Here is a 13,445-nt window from a genome sequence, read left to right as displayed (position 1 = left end):
TTTTCTTATGTGTGACATTCTCACAGGAGTAAAGTAGTATCTTATTGTTGTCTTCATTTGCATTTCTTTGACAGTCAGAGACTTGGAGCATTTTTTCATGTGTTTCTCGACCACCTTGGTTTTGTTGCAGGTTGAAGAATCGGAACCAGCCACTGGAGTCAACAAGGAGGAACTTTATTCACATTAACAGGCCACACGAAGAGCTTGTGCTATTAACAAATTTGGGGCCCAAAACCAAGGGATGGTACAGCTTATATGGGGGGGGGGGAGGCTGTGAGCAGGTTTGAGAGCAGAAAGCATTTTCACAGAAGCAGAGGCTGCAAGGTTAAAGGAGATGGGTTGGACTTGTACCCATTGCTCAGGGTCCTTTTGTCTTAGTTACTGTTAGGATTCCTGTCTCATCTTTTTTTCCTTTGCATAGGTGTGTCTGGGGAAGGATTTAAACTTGAGACTTAGAAGCTTCATGACCTGTCAAGATAAGAAACACCACTGGGGAGGGAGGGGTGTACTTTTCTCAAGGTCTCCTGTGATCTGGGGCCTCTCTCCTTCCTACAGTTTGGTTAGTCGACTCCTTTCTTTTCTTGGACAATCTCTTTTCTATTTAAGCTTAGCTACCTGTCTAGTAGGGAGTGGGGGAATTAAGGATGACATAGGCTCCCTCCATGACTAGTTATCGAATGTAGTCTACATGCTCTCAAGAGTACATTCACTGCCTGTGTGTCAACTGTACTGTCTTAATTTTTTTTTCTCTCCAGTGCACTGCTTATGCCTGGGGATTAAACCTGGGGCCTCAGAGTCTCTGGCATGAGAGTCTGTTTGCATAAACATTATGCTGTCTTCCCCACCCTCAATAACTGTCCCCTAAACCATTCCAGCGGGGATACGGGGGAGTGCTTAGCCCAGTGCCAGAGCAGGCCCATAGCTGCAGTTCCTGTGACTTTCTTGACCTCTGCTGGCCATAACTGGTCCAGTTTAAAGTTTCTCCAGAAAAGCAGTCAGTTCTGCGTAATAAATTTAGGAATCCCTCAAACCGAGGTTGAACCTATTCTATTCTGAAAGCTCTCGGAATAAGTGTGAATGCATTTGTTTTTCTCATGACAGCCAGGGAGGTGCCAAGTAGGTGTTTGTTGAATGGATGAAGACTTTTCTGAGCCTCTTTTCTATTACTATAATCTACAAAATAGGACTGTAATAAAAGAGTCCATATAATAAAAATTTCTTCATAAGGAGTAAATCCCTCTAATATTTTAATATTGTTTTGATGGGGGTATGGAGATAGCATAATGGTTACACAGACTCTAATGTCAGAGGCTCTGAGGTTCCAGGTTCAAGCCCACACACCACTATAAGCCAGAGGTGAGCTCTGGAGGAAAAAAATTATTAATATTGTTCTAGAGTATAATTTTTAAATATTTGCGTTATTTTCTTCCCAAGATAGAGGCAAGAATATCACCCTGGCATAGTGCCAGAGATTGACTGTGGACCCCATACCTTCAAATCCACTACTTGACCACAACGCCACTTCCTAAACTATCGCTTTTATGATCACGGTGGTGGTAAAAAAAAATCTATAGTTGCACTACAAATTTCAGAGATGCTTTACACAAGATAGAAGCTGACCTGATGACAAACTTAATATGCCTTTGAGAACGTTCTGTGAGCTACCTGGATTGAGGAATTTCAAAGTGAGTTTGAGCATTACGATACTAGGATTTGAAGCATGGCCAGATGGTGGCACATCCAGTAGGGGGTACATATTACCATGGATGAACCTGGATCAAGTGTCACCTGTCTACCTGTAGGGAGAAACTACAAGAGAAGTGGATGGAGCAGTGATGCAAGTGTCTCTCCTTCCCTCTCTGTATGTTCTCAAGCTGTATAAATACTGGCCCCTAGGGTGGGGGCAGGAGACCCAGACAGTGGCACACCCAGTTGAGCACACATAACACCATGTGCAAGGACCAGGGTTCAAGCCTCTGCTCCCCACTTGCAGGGAGGAAGCTTCATGAGTAGTGGAGCAGGACTACAGGTGTCTCTCTCTCTCTCTCTTAATGGCCCCTAGAATAGTGGAGTTGTGTAGGCAACAAGTCCTGTTGACAACTCTGTTGGCAAAATAATAATAAAAGAAAAGAATATGTTGGTATGCTTCTAAATCCTGCTTATAAGACCTTCTGTTTTGATCATCACATTAGGTTCGCTTATATTACTTACGATGTATTCTATTTACATAACCACTATTAACTAAGCACTTCTCTGCCTCCGGGACATTGGTTTAATCCTCGCTGGTTCGCACTTTTCCCTTCTCCCTGCCCCTAACCTATGTACTTCCTTGTTCCTGACTCTTCTGCCTCAGGAGAGATGCAGGACAGAATTGTGTTGTGATTAGAAGAGATTAGACTGTTGAACCGCATCCCCACTCGTCAATAAAGAGATAACTGCTTCCCATCTCAGCCATGAGTCCCTGGTCATCTCTCTCTCCCGCCCGAGAAGCCAGTCCAGCAAGAATAAAGAAGAGGAGGACACTGATAAACCCCCAACCTGCTTATTAAAATAAAATACATGTTAAAACGATAATAATAATACACACATGCATGTGCCATTTGTTACAAAAATCAGTCTTGGGACTAGGTGTTAAGTTTTATTTTTTTAATTATTTGTTTTTACTATTTCTTAATTTTTTATTTTCCCTTTTGTTGCCCTTGTTGTTTTATTGTTGTTGATGATGTCATCGTTGTTGGCTAGGACAGAGAGAAATGGACAGAGGGGGAAGAGAAAGAGAGACACCCACAGACCTGCTTCACTGACTGTGAAGCGACACCCCTGCAGGTGGGGAGCCGGGGGCTGGAACTAGGATCCTTATGCGGGTCCTTGCGCTTCGCGTCATGTGCATTTAACCCGCTGCGCTGCCACCAGACTCCCTTTTTTTATTTTTATTCTTTTTTATTTTTAATACATATTTATTTATTTATTTATGAGAAAGACAGGAGGAATGAAAGAACCAGACATCACTCTGGTTCTCATACTTGAGAGTCCAATGCTTTATCCACTGAGCCACCTCCCGGACCACTTATCTTTATTTTTTTAATTATTGGATAGTGACACTCTGAAATTGAAAGGGATAAGAGAGATAGAGAGGTAGACAGACAGAGAGACACCTGCATCACTGCTCACCACTCGCAAAGCCCCACCCCACCCCGCAGGTGGAGACCGCTGGAACCCGGATCCTTACACATTGCAGTATGTGTGCTCAACCATGTGTGCCACCACCCAGCCCCTTAAGTTTTTATACAGATGGGCAAAAGTATATAAAATCTCTTGTATATAAACCTAGATAATCCAGGGAGGAAAAACTGTCTTGAAGCTATTTTCGTTTTTGTAGTTGCTGCTTATTTTTTTGTTCCTTAACTGTACTCAGCCCTAAAAACACTCATGAGGTGGATTACAATAGAAACTCCTGACAACCACCTTCAAAATCTGACAGTACTTGGGGACCAGATATTTATATTTTTTAAAAAAGGTCTCCAAAAAGGTGCTATTTATATCTCACTGATGCCCAGGAAACTTGTAACTTCCTCTTGCAGTCTATATATATGAAAATACTTCAAGCTCAAAATAGTAACAGTTACACAACATATTCCCAAGATAACTGTAAATTTCGAGTTGATAGCCCGTTCTGAATGGGCAGCATTCATTTGAGTCTCAAGCATCACAAGGACCAGGTTCAGGTTCTGAATCTATTGCTCTCCTGCTATGTGATACTAAGAAAACAGAATTCCTTGGCCCCAGGAGGGAATATTCCTCTTGGTGTGGTGATTTAGCTCTTGCGGTTTCAAGGACTATCTGCAGTGCTTAAGTATTCGGTGCCTGATCCACTGCAAGCTCCTAGTAAATATTAGGACAACAATGAATCATTATTCATTCATATTATTCATGAATAAATACGTTAATAATGTATTTCAAGGTTCTCTTAGAGAAGAAGCTTAATGGCATGTATTTTAAGTGAACCCCAGCTTTCTCATGATGGTACGAGGAGGAAGGAAATTGCCCACCGGGTGCCCTGTCAACGCCCATGTTCAGCGGGGAAGCAATTACAGAAGCCAGACCTTCCACCTTCTGCATCCCACAATGGGTCCATACTCCCAGAGGGGTAAAAAATAGGAAAGCTGTCAGGGGAGGGGATGGGATACGGAGCTCTGGTGGTGGGAACTGTGTGGAGTTGCACCCCTCTTATCCTATAGTTTTGTCAATGTTTCCTATAGATAGATGGATGGATGGAGGGAGGGAAGGAGAGAGGGAGAGGGAGAGGGAGAGGGAGAGGGAGAGGGAGAGGGAGAGGGAGAGGGAGAGGGAGAGGGAGAGGGAGAGGGAGAGGGAGAGGGAGAGGGAGAGGGAGAGGGAGAGAGAGAGAGAGATTGATTGCATGGGAAAACTCCAGGAAATTGGGGTGGGGGGGAATGGAGCTGTTTCAGGCAGCAGAACAGGAACGCAAGTTCTCACCTTCTTCTGTTTCCGTCGGGAACTCTTAACGGAGCGGACCGACTAGACCATAACTTCCGACCCGACCGCCCTCAATCCGGAAGAGATCCCGGCGTGACCTCTCCGGTGGTGGCGGCGCCGGCGGCTCGTTCCTTCCCCGGGTCGAGTTGACCTTCGGTGGCCGCTGGTGACGATGTGGCGGCTGCTGGCTCGCGCTGGAGCGCCGCTTCTGCGGGCGTCCCTTCCAGGTCAGAGGCCCCTTCGGTCCCTCGGGAAAAGCTTCCCCCCGTCCCCCACGCCTCTGTCTCCGAAACGCCCCAAAGCGGGTCTTGCAAATGGTCGTGGGGACATTTGCCGTGGGGCTGCGCGCCACGCATGGAGGAGTCGCGCGGAAGGGGCGCCGACATGTTTGGGGGTCTCACCCAAAAGTGTCCCCCCACCCCGTGGTCTCGGAGTTGGGGGGCTGGGAGGAGGACCTCGAACCCGCGTCCCAGCCCTGAGACCCCTGCAGCACAGGAGCTTTGCCTCCGCTTGTGCCAGCCCGGAGCTTTTCGCCTCCATTGGTTGTTGTTGTTATTATTACTATTATTATTATTATTATTATTATTATTATTATTATTATTATTCCTGTTAGGGATTTAACATTATTTCACAAAACTAGGAAATATCAGAAGTGTTTCTCACACCCACACACCGTGCGTTTTAAATCTCCAAACCCCTTAACCAGATTTGTTACCTGCCCGCCTTACCCCCCCAATCCAGCCACAAAAATCCAAGAAACAATTTTGATTCTTAACGTATGACGTTTGTTTGAGGCTCTGCGGCCTAAATATTTCTGGTTTGGTTGGTTTTTGTTTGTTTGTTTCTATAAAGACAGTTTCATATAATGGGGGGGATCCCTTTCGTCTTTAAGGGTCCTCCTTCCTTACAACCTCAGTAATGCAGCAAGAATGTATCCCTGTTGATTGTTACCACCTAAATAGTTCAATATGATGTGAGTCTTTACCAGGATGGGCACATGAGAACCTCACTGAGCTATTGCCTATGCCGTCTCTCGACCCTTTTAATATTTTTATTTATTTACCTAGTATTGGATAGAGATAAATTCAGAGGGGAGAGGGAGAGAGAGACATAGAGACCCCTGCAGCCCAGCTTCACCACTCCTGAAGCTTCCACACACATGGGGACCCGGGGCTTGAACCTGGGCCCTTGGCGCACTGTCATGTGCTCGCTTAATCAAGCCAGCCCAGAGAGGGTTTAATCAACTGAGCCTTCGTCCTTTTAACTTCTGTCTTTTTGTAGATTCTTGGGCGGCCCCTCCTGCCAGCGCAGGCCTGAAGACGCTGCTCCCGGTGCCAACCTTCGATGGTAAGAGCTGAATCTGCCACTTTCAGGCCCATGAAGTCTTTGTCTAATGCAACCCAGCCAAGAAAAGGAGACAGTATAGGAGTGTTCTGGTGCCGCCTATCCCCCCATTCACGCATTCGGGGAAATAAGAATCAAGGGTGTACTTACTATAGGACATGCAGTATTCCAAACAGTAGAAATGAGCGTACAGAGATCCCCACAGAGGGCCCTGCTTTTGATAAGGAAATGTGTGATGGGGTAGTTCCCCTGTGAAACCATGTCCCACCTTCAGCCAAAAACCAATTGGCATCAAATTTGGACTTTCGATATTCTCTTCAAAGGTTACAGATAGGCTGTCACCTAACAATTTAATTTAGAATGTATTAATTTGTGAAATAGAGATATTTTGTTTTTAAACCAGAGCACTGCTTAACTCTCAACTTATGGGAGTCAGTGGGGGAGGGGGGTTGAACTTGAGGTGCTCGGAGACTCCGGCATGAAAATCTTTTGCATAACCATTATGCCCACGCTGAGATAATTATGGAAATCCCACAGTCCTATCAAACTAATTCACCATGTTTAAAAATATATATTTAGAATCAAAGAAAAGGGGATCTGGACCTCAAGGGGCATTAAATTCTCTTCATAATCATTAAAGTATATCATGCTCTGGAAGTGTATACTGGCTTCAGGGGAGAGAGAGCACTGCTGAGTTTCTCTGAAGTTGTATGTGAGGGAGCAGTTTCTGTGACTTGACAGCCCAGTAATAATCTGATGTTTCCTGTAAATCTCTTGTTCCGTACTTGACTCCCTCATAACGCCTACTTCTTTTATTATACACACCGTCTTAAATGACTCCCGAGTTCATTTTCTCCCCGATTGTCAAAGTATCTTGTGTAGTAAGGTGGAGAGTGTGTGGCCTGCATTTGCCAACAGCCCACCCACACCCAGCCAGCTTTGTAAGGTTTGTACAGCCTCAGCATGCGGAAACCCCTGCACAGGTAAGAGTGCTGCTGGGGTGGGGGTGTGGGGGGATAATAGCATGATGGTTAAGCAAAGGACTTTCATGCCTGAGGCTCTGGGGTCCCAGGTTTAATCCCCAGCCAGCGCTAAGCAGTGTTGCTCAAGAGTCTTCAGGGGCTGGAGAATTGCATAGCAGTGCAGCAGACATGCATGCCTGAGCTGAACAGCGCTCTAGTTTCTCGTGAAAATAAATCAGGTGCACGCACACAAAGGAGTTCTAGGCTATAAGATCCCCGACCAAAAGTCAGTGGAGCTAGTAAATTGGTTCTTGTACGCAGCAGAATATTCTTCCCGCTGCCTTCATTCGCAGTGGAAGAGGCAGTGTAGTAGTTTGGCCTGGACCAAATTATAAAATGTCTGCAGGTCTCAAGTTCCTCTTGAGGGAGATGGGGATTTAGACTGTCTGCCCACGGTTCTCCACTGGTAGTTGCATGCATGTGTTTATGCGCTCACATTGTGAGATTATCACTGAGCTGTGCATTTTTTAAAGACTTGTTTATTTCTGGGGGTAAGGAGAGAGAACCAAAGCATCACTCTGACACATGCAATGCTGGGAATAGAACTCTGGGCCTCTAGTTAAAAAGCCAGCTTTGTATCCACTGTCCCACTTCCCAGTCCACTGAGATATACATTTTTTACCTGGGCCTTAGGGTGTGGGTGTGTGTTAAATTTTAAAAGGCCAGTGTTTTTTTTGTTTGTTTGTTTGTTTTGTTTTTAAAAGGAAGCCCTTACAAATATAGCAAAGTCATAGAGTTGTTTTAGAGCTGAAATGAGGATGAGGTATTTTATGTAAAACCTTAAAATCATTTATTCCCTTTTGTTGCCTTTTTTATTGTTGCTATTGACATCATTGTTGTTGGATAGGACAGAGAGAAATGGAGAGAGGAGGGGGAGAGAGAGACTCCTGCAGGTGGGGAACTGGGTCCTTGCACTTTGTGCCACCTGCACTTAGCCCACTGCGCTACCGCCTGACTCCCCTTAAAATCATTTTCAACACTTGGTAAATACTCCAAATGTTGACTAGTGTTACTCTGTTACATTCATGTCTCTGCTTTCCCAGATAGTCCCTTGTATAGCATTAGACATCATCTGCATTTGATAAATGCGTTTTAGTTCGAAGGTTAAGCCTTGACTCTGTCCAAAAGCTCAGAAGCTTTTGCATTAGCCGATTGCCATGGTTACAAGAGTCCAGTGTGAAGAAAAGCATCCACAAGAAACCCATAACTCTCCTGGAGCTTGTTCAGTGACAATATAAACTTGATTGTTCCCTCCCTGGACAGCTGCAGTTCTTTCTAGAAAGAAAACCAATCCTTTGAGACTTGTGTTTTTTACTTAACGTTGGTCACGCCCCTTTCAGATGTTACCATTCCTGAAAGGACCAAGCTGAGATTCGTCGAGAGAATGCCACTGGTGCCCAAAGTAAGAAAAGAACCTAAAAACCTGAACGACATACGGGGACCTTCCACTGAAGACACCGAGTTCACAGAAGGCAGCTTTGCCATCATGGTAAGTTGAGCATCTCAGACAGCTAGAGCATGAAAGTCACAGACTGACCAACCTTAACCCCGAGTTAGTCAATCCCTGTCTTTCCCTCTCCGGAAGCTCTTTTTAAACTAATGTACAATACCCAGTAAGCAAAAAGTGGCTTTTGAAATGCCAAGTGGAAATAATGTCACAGCAGCAGAGTGAAGCTGCCTGATGGATCCCACAGTCACACCCCCGTGCCGTCTTCTCAAATGTCTGGCGGACCAAACTGTCGTTAATGTAGGGTGTGAAGACAGACTGCTCTTTACCAGAGTAACTTCCGTGATGACTTCATGTCAGCAGCTATACAGACAAGTATGATCAGAATACACTTCCCTCTGGGCAGTCAGTGTCTTGTTTTCCGTGTAAGTAGGATTAGTGATGTCTAGTAACTACAGTTGTTGATACATGTATACAGTTTTCTGCCAAACTCTGACCCCCAGCCTAGGTCCTCCTCCATCATACACCAGGACCTGAAGACACCCCCCCCCCCCAACCCCTCACTCCCGAGTCCTTTACCTTGGTGTGATATGAAGTGATACTCTTAAATCCTCTCCCAGCACCCCTGCCAAACTTTTAGAAGCTTGGCTCACTCCCCATGCCTTACTCTACTCTAGCCAGTCAGTCTGGCTTCTACTCCAGCACCAAGCCCCTCACAGAGGTCCGTCCTCTGCCTGGAACACTCATCCGTTTTCCCTTCACTCGGGTGGTTGGAACTTAGTTGGCTCTTTGACCCTTTTTTTTTTTTTTTTGCCTCCAGGGTTATTGCTGGGGCTCGGTGCCTGCACTATGCATCCACTGCTCCTGGAGGCCATTTCCCCCCCCCCTTTGTTGCCCTTGTTGTTTTTATCATTATGGTTATTATTGTTGCTGTCATTGTTGGATAGGACAGAGAGAAATCAAGAGAGGAGGGGAGACAGAGAAGGGGAGAGAAAGATAGACACCTGCAGACCTGCTTCACCACTTGTGAAGCAACTCCCCTGCAGGTGGGGAGCCAGGGGTTCGAACCTGGATCCTTACACTGGTCTTTGCGCTTCACACCACGTGCGCTTAACCCACTTTTTTTTTTTTTTTACCGTATGGGCCTCGACTTGAAATGTCACCTCTTCAAAGAGACCATCCCTGGCTCTTTCTGGAATGGGCCCATCCTGGTTCTCATTCACTGCTGTACTCTTATCTCTTCCTCCATGCTCCTTAAAACTAGAACTTATTTTTGTTCTCATGCATCTCATTGAAACTGTTGTGATTATGAGAGAGAGAAGACCAGAGCTTGGAAGACGATCGAATCCCCCCACGTGTTTCTCATTTCTCCGTCCACCCTTAGGCCCTGGGTGGTGGCTACCTCCGCTGGGGCCACTTTGAAATGATGCGCCTGACAATCAACCGCTCCATGGACCCCAAGAACATGTTCGCCCTGTGGAGAGTCCCAGCCCCTTTCAAGGCCGTAACCCGCAAGGGGGTGGGGCAGCGCATGGGGGGAGGCAAAGGTGCCATTGACCACTACGTGACACCCGTCAAGACCGGCCGCCTCATCGTGGAGCTGGGCGGGCGCTGCGAATTCAAAGAGGTGCGGTGGTTCCTCGAACAGGTGGCCCACAAGCTGCCCTTCCCAGCGAAGGTGGTGAGCCGGGAAACTCTAGAGAAGATGCGGAAAGACCAAGAGGAGCGAGAGCGGAACAACCAGAACCCCTGGACCTTCGAGCGCATCGCCACTGCCAACATGCTAGGCATCCGGAAGTACCTGAGCCCCTACGACCTGACCCACAAGGGGCGGTACTGGGGCAAGTTCTTCTTGCCTAAGCGTGTGTAGTGGTGCTCCGAGGGCCCTGGGAGAGGCGGACTCTACACGCTTCAAGTCTGGCTGGGGCCGGGTGGTGGCGCACCTGGCCGAGCGCACGTGTTGCAATGCTCAAGGACCCAGGTTCAAGCCCCTGGTCCCCACCTGCAGGGGAAAAGCTTGGCAAGTGGTAAAAGAGGGTTGCAGGTACCTTTCCCTTCCTCTCGATTTCTTACTGTTTCTATCCAATAAAGACCTTTAAATATATATATATGTCTGTCTATTGATGATGTCATAACCAGGAGTAGATGGGTGGGTGGGTTGTTTTGAACTATTCAACACCATCTGTTGATTTCTATTAAAGTTTGAGTATCACCTCAGGATGTAAATTCTCACTGGTCACTCTTAATTCCTTAAGTGAAGGAACAGGCCTGGTTGATTGGAGGCTTTGGGAGAGAATCAGGAACTCTTCCTGCCTGCCGTAGGATGAATGTCTCCAGGGCTGACAAATACTCACCTCCCATCTCTGATGCAAGTTGTACTTGTGACATTTTACTAGTGAAAAATAGAAATCCCCACTTTTTCTGTTTGCAAAATAAGGGGGGGGGGAGAGAACGAGCCAGCACACAGGCAGACTGAGTCAGCAGACATTTATTTATGCCCTACTACCCATGTCCTCTCAGTCTTGGGAGCTGCTGAACAAGAGGGCATGGGAGAGACCCTTGACTTTCAGCAGTAGGAACTAATATCTCTCGGGTCTGAAATTCTGTTTTGAGGAAGAGTGTTTGGCTTTCTCTCTGTGTCCCTGCCTTGTGTACACAGGACTCCGGGTTTCTGCTGGATGGATGTGTGGAATGAGTTCCCTGTGGTTCCAGCTCTGAGTGCCTTTTACAAGAGTCTGCTTTTCAGAGCTAGCCAGCAGTAGTTCTCTAGCTCCCTTATCCAACCTAAAAGAAACAGCTTGATAAAACACCGTGTTTTTTTGTTTTTTTTTTTGAAAGTGGGGGAGGCAGTGGCACACACACCCTGGTCCCCACCCACAGGGAAGAAGCTTCCTGAGTGGTGGAGCAGGTCTGCAGGTGTCTCTTCTCCCCCGTCCCACACCATTTCTCTCTGTCCTATCAAATGAAAAACAGAGAGGGTGGCGGCATATCTAGTCAAGTGCATATGTATTATTACCATGCACAAGGACCCAGGTTCAAGTCCCCGGTCCACACCTGCAAGGAGAAAGTTTCATGAGTGGTGAAGCAGTGCTGCAAGTGTTTTATCTCCTCCCTCTCAATTTTTCTCTGTCCTATCAGATTAAATAAGTAAGAATAAATGGCCACAGCCACCTGGTGGCAAGAAAATTTTAAAAAGTTGGCTGGAAACCAGCACAGTGACTAAAATATCTTGTTTAAAGGATCTTTGGAAAACTTTGTATCGAAAAGTACAAATTTATCAAAATTGGTCCTCAAAAACTGTCATGCCATGATTTTTAATGTACTGTTAGTGAAACTTGTAAGACCACATCACTCCTGAGCTTTGAGTTGGGGACAGCATTGGGACAGTGTTCCCAGCTGTTTCCTGTACACGTGGTGCTGGCCGTAAGCTCCAGCTAATGTCACCACTCAAGAAGTGAAATGAGTAGTGGTCCTCGTTCAACCTCACTGATGTGACATCCTCCTGTCATCCGAAAGGTCTGTAAAACACGGTACTGATGACTGCTAAAAGCTCGGTCACAGCATCAACCTGTCTTGTTTGGGGACATGTTTATTTTATTGGGGGCCCACAGTCCTGGGGTCACCTACCTTCATGTGCTAACAGGCAGCTGGTATAAGTCTGCTTAAGTGGGCCAACCCATCCCTGGACATTTTTACACAGCCTTGGGAATGATGAACACTTTTCTCAATGGCTTGAAGGGCCTTGATCACAACCAAGGACTCATCCACAAGCAAGAGTCCAGAGTTTAGTTATAGGTGCTTTAAGTCAACAAATATTTGAGCACTTATAAGTGCAGACACTGCTCAAGTACTGGGGGCAGGCACAGCAGTAAGCAGGAAGTGCTTGTTGGCTACTGTCAAGATAGCCTTCACTTTAAAGACTAGACCACCAGACTGGGGAAGGAGGCAGAAGGAGGGTTCGTTGATCAAAGGTGAGACCTAGCAGGGCGGGAGTAAAAAGCACCCTGATCTTGATCAACTTAAAGGCAGTCCCTCTCTACACGGTCATCCCTCCCTGTAAACTGCCTGCCTAGCCTTTCATCGGAGCCTACCACTGGCCCCCAACACTCCCCTTTGCATCGCTTCTAATAAGTCATGGGTCAGTGCCTGTGCCGCTAAGAGGTCTCACAAATGGAAAGAGGACTTGTCATTGCAGACTCGGCTGTGGAGAGGTGATGACACCCCAAAGAGGTGGTGGCAGGAATAGAAATGCCAGTTGATTGATCCATCTGTGAGGACTAAAGGAGAAAACAAACAAAACAAAAAAAAAAAAATGGAAAGAAAGATATCACAGAACATTCCAGATCAGGTTCACCAAGTCCCTCTTCTGCTGGGGTGAGAACTACTCGTGTTAATTTCTTCTAACCTTGTTAAGGGTGACAATGAAATTTCATTTGAGTTCACTGTATGGGACTCTTCCCAAGAGTCCTGGATACTCCTGATACCAAGAACTCACTCACTCTCTCCTGCCAGCCCCAGAGGCCAAAACCCAAATTCCACTGCAGGAAAATCCGTATCTTTGAGCGCAAAGCATCCTGTTTATCAGACCTGGGAACTGGGCAGATTGCCACCTGGCGCCCCTCTACCTTCTAGCAGCTCACTCTTCCCTCGTTTTCCTCTCTGGCACATCCAGCACTTAATCCAACTCAAGTCGGGACACCCAGTAACAGTACCCTTGGGACACAAGAGAGTCTGAAGGAGGTGAGAGCAGGCTCTCTGGCCTGGCCACAGATGGCTCACCTGGTTTCAGGCGAATATGCCTCCAATGGTGGACGCTAAGATGACGGCCAGGATGACACAGCATATCATGATCACCATCTTCTTCTGCTCTCCAGACCAGGAGAGAAAAGCGTGTGAGAAGCATCATCACGGTGCCCACAAGGTTCCAGAGGGAGGGAGAGACAAACAGGTCTGGACATAGACCAGCAAGTGCAGGAGAAAGGAAAAGGGCAGATGGATCTGGCTTGCAGAGCCCAGGAAGTGACAGAAACCGGCTCTTGAGTGGTCCGGGAGGTGGCGCAGTGGCTTAGGCACTAGACTCTCAAGCATGAGGTCCTGAGTTTGATCCCTGGCAGCACATGTACCAGAGTGATGTC

At 46.7% G+C, this 13,445-nt stretch overlaps 2 protein-coding genes across 3 annotated transcripts in view; one reads left to right on the top strand and one right to left on the bottom strand.

Moving 5' to 3' along the window:
• Positions 1 to 4,584: 4,584 nt before the first annotated feature.
• Positions 4,585 to 10,404, top strand: MRPL16 (mitochondrial ribosomal protein L16). Its single transcript, XM_007519507.3, has 4 exons — positions 4,585 to 4,724; positions 5,779 to 5,844; positions 8,204 to 8,352; positions 9,695 to 10,404. Exons 1-4 carry the CDS (start codon positions 4,670 to 4,672, stop codon positions 10,178 to 10,180), a joined length of 756 nt encoding a protein of 251 aa, XP_007519569.1. The 5' UTR covers positions 4,585 to 4,669; the 3' UTR covers positions 10,181 to 10,404.
• Positions 10,405 to 12,081: 1,677 nt separating this feature from the next.
• The window catches only part of STX3 (syntaxin 3), a 70,077-nt gene continuing 68,713 nt past the window's right edge, over positions 12,082 to 13,445 (bottom strand). The window contains exons 10-11 of one of the 2 annotated variants that reach the window (XM_060176251.1): positions 13,090 to 13,173; positions 12,082 to 12,587 (exon numbers count right to left, since the gene is read on the bottom strand). In XM_060176251.1, the coding sequence (XP_060032234.1) occupies positions 13,096 to 13,173 (78 nt within the window). In that variant the 3' untranslated portion in view covers positions 12,082 to 12,587; positions 13,090 to 13,095. Of the gene's footprint in view, positions 13,174 to 13,445 lie in introns of both variants that reach the window. The other variant, XM_060176250.1, reaches the window with a different exon arrangement.

This window comes from Erinaceus europaeus, chromosome 17 (assembly GCF_950295315.1).
Source record: "Erinaceus europaeus chromosome 17, mEriEur2.1, whole genome shotgun sequence".
Classification (NCBI taxonomy): domain Eukaryota; kingdom Metazoa; phylum Chordata; class Mammalia; order Eulipotyphla; family Erinaceidae; genus Erinaceus; species Erinaceus europaeus.
This window is presented reverse-complemented; position numbering and strand designations above follow the sequence as displayed.

Excerpts from the sequence above, each read along its gene's own strand:
- MRPL16 (XM_007519507.3), top strand. The coding sequence starts at position 4,670 with ATGTGGCGGCTGCTGGCTCGCGCTGGAGCGCCGCTTCTGCGGGCGTCC. Across the intron at positions 4,725-5,778 it reads TCTGCGGGCGTCCCTTCCAG|ATTCTTGGGCGGCCCCTCCT; the intron begins GTCAGAGGCCCC and ends GTCTTTTTGTAG. Across the intron at positions 8,353-9,694 it reads AAGGCAGCTTTGCCATCATG|GCCCTGGGTGGTGGCTACCT; the intron begins GTAAGTTGAGCA and ends GTCCACCCTTAG.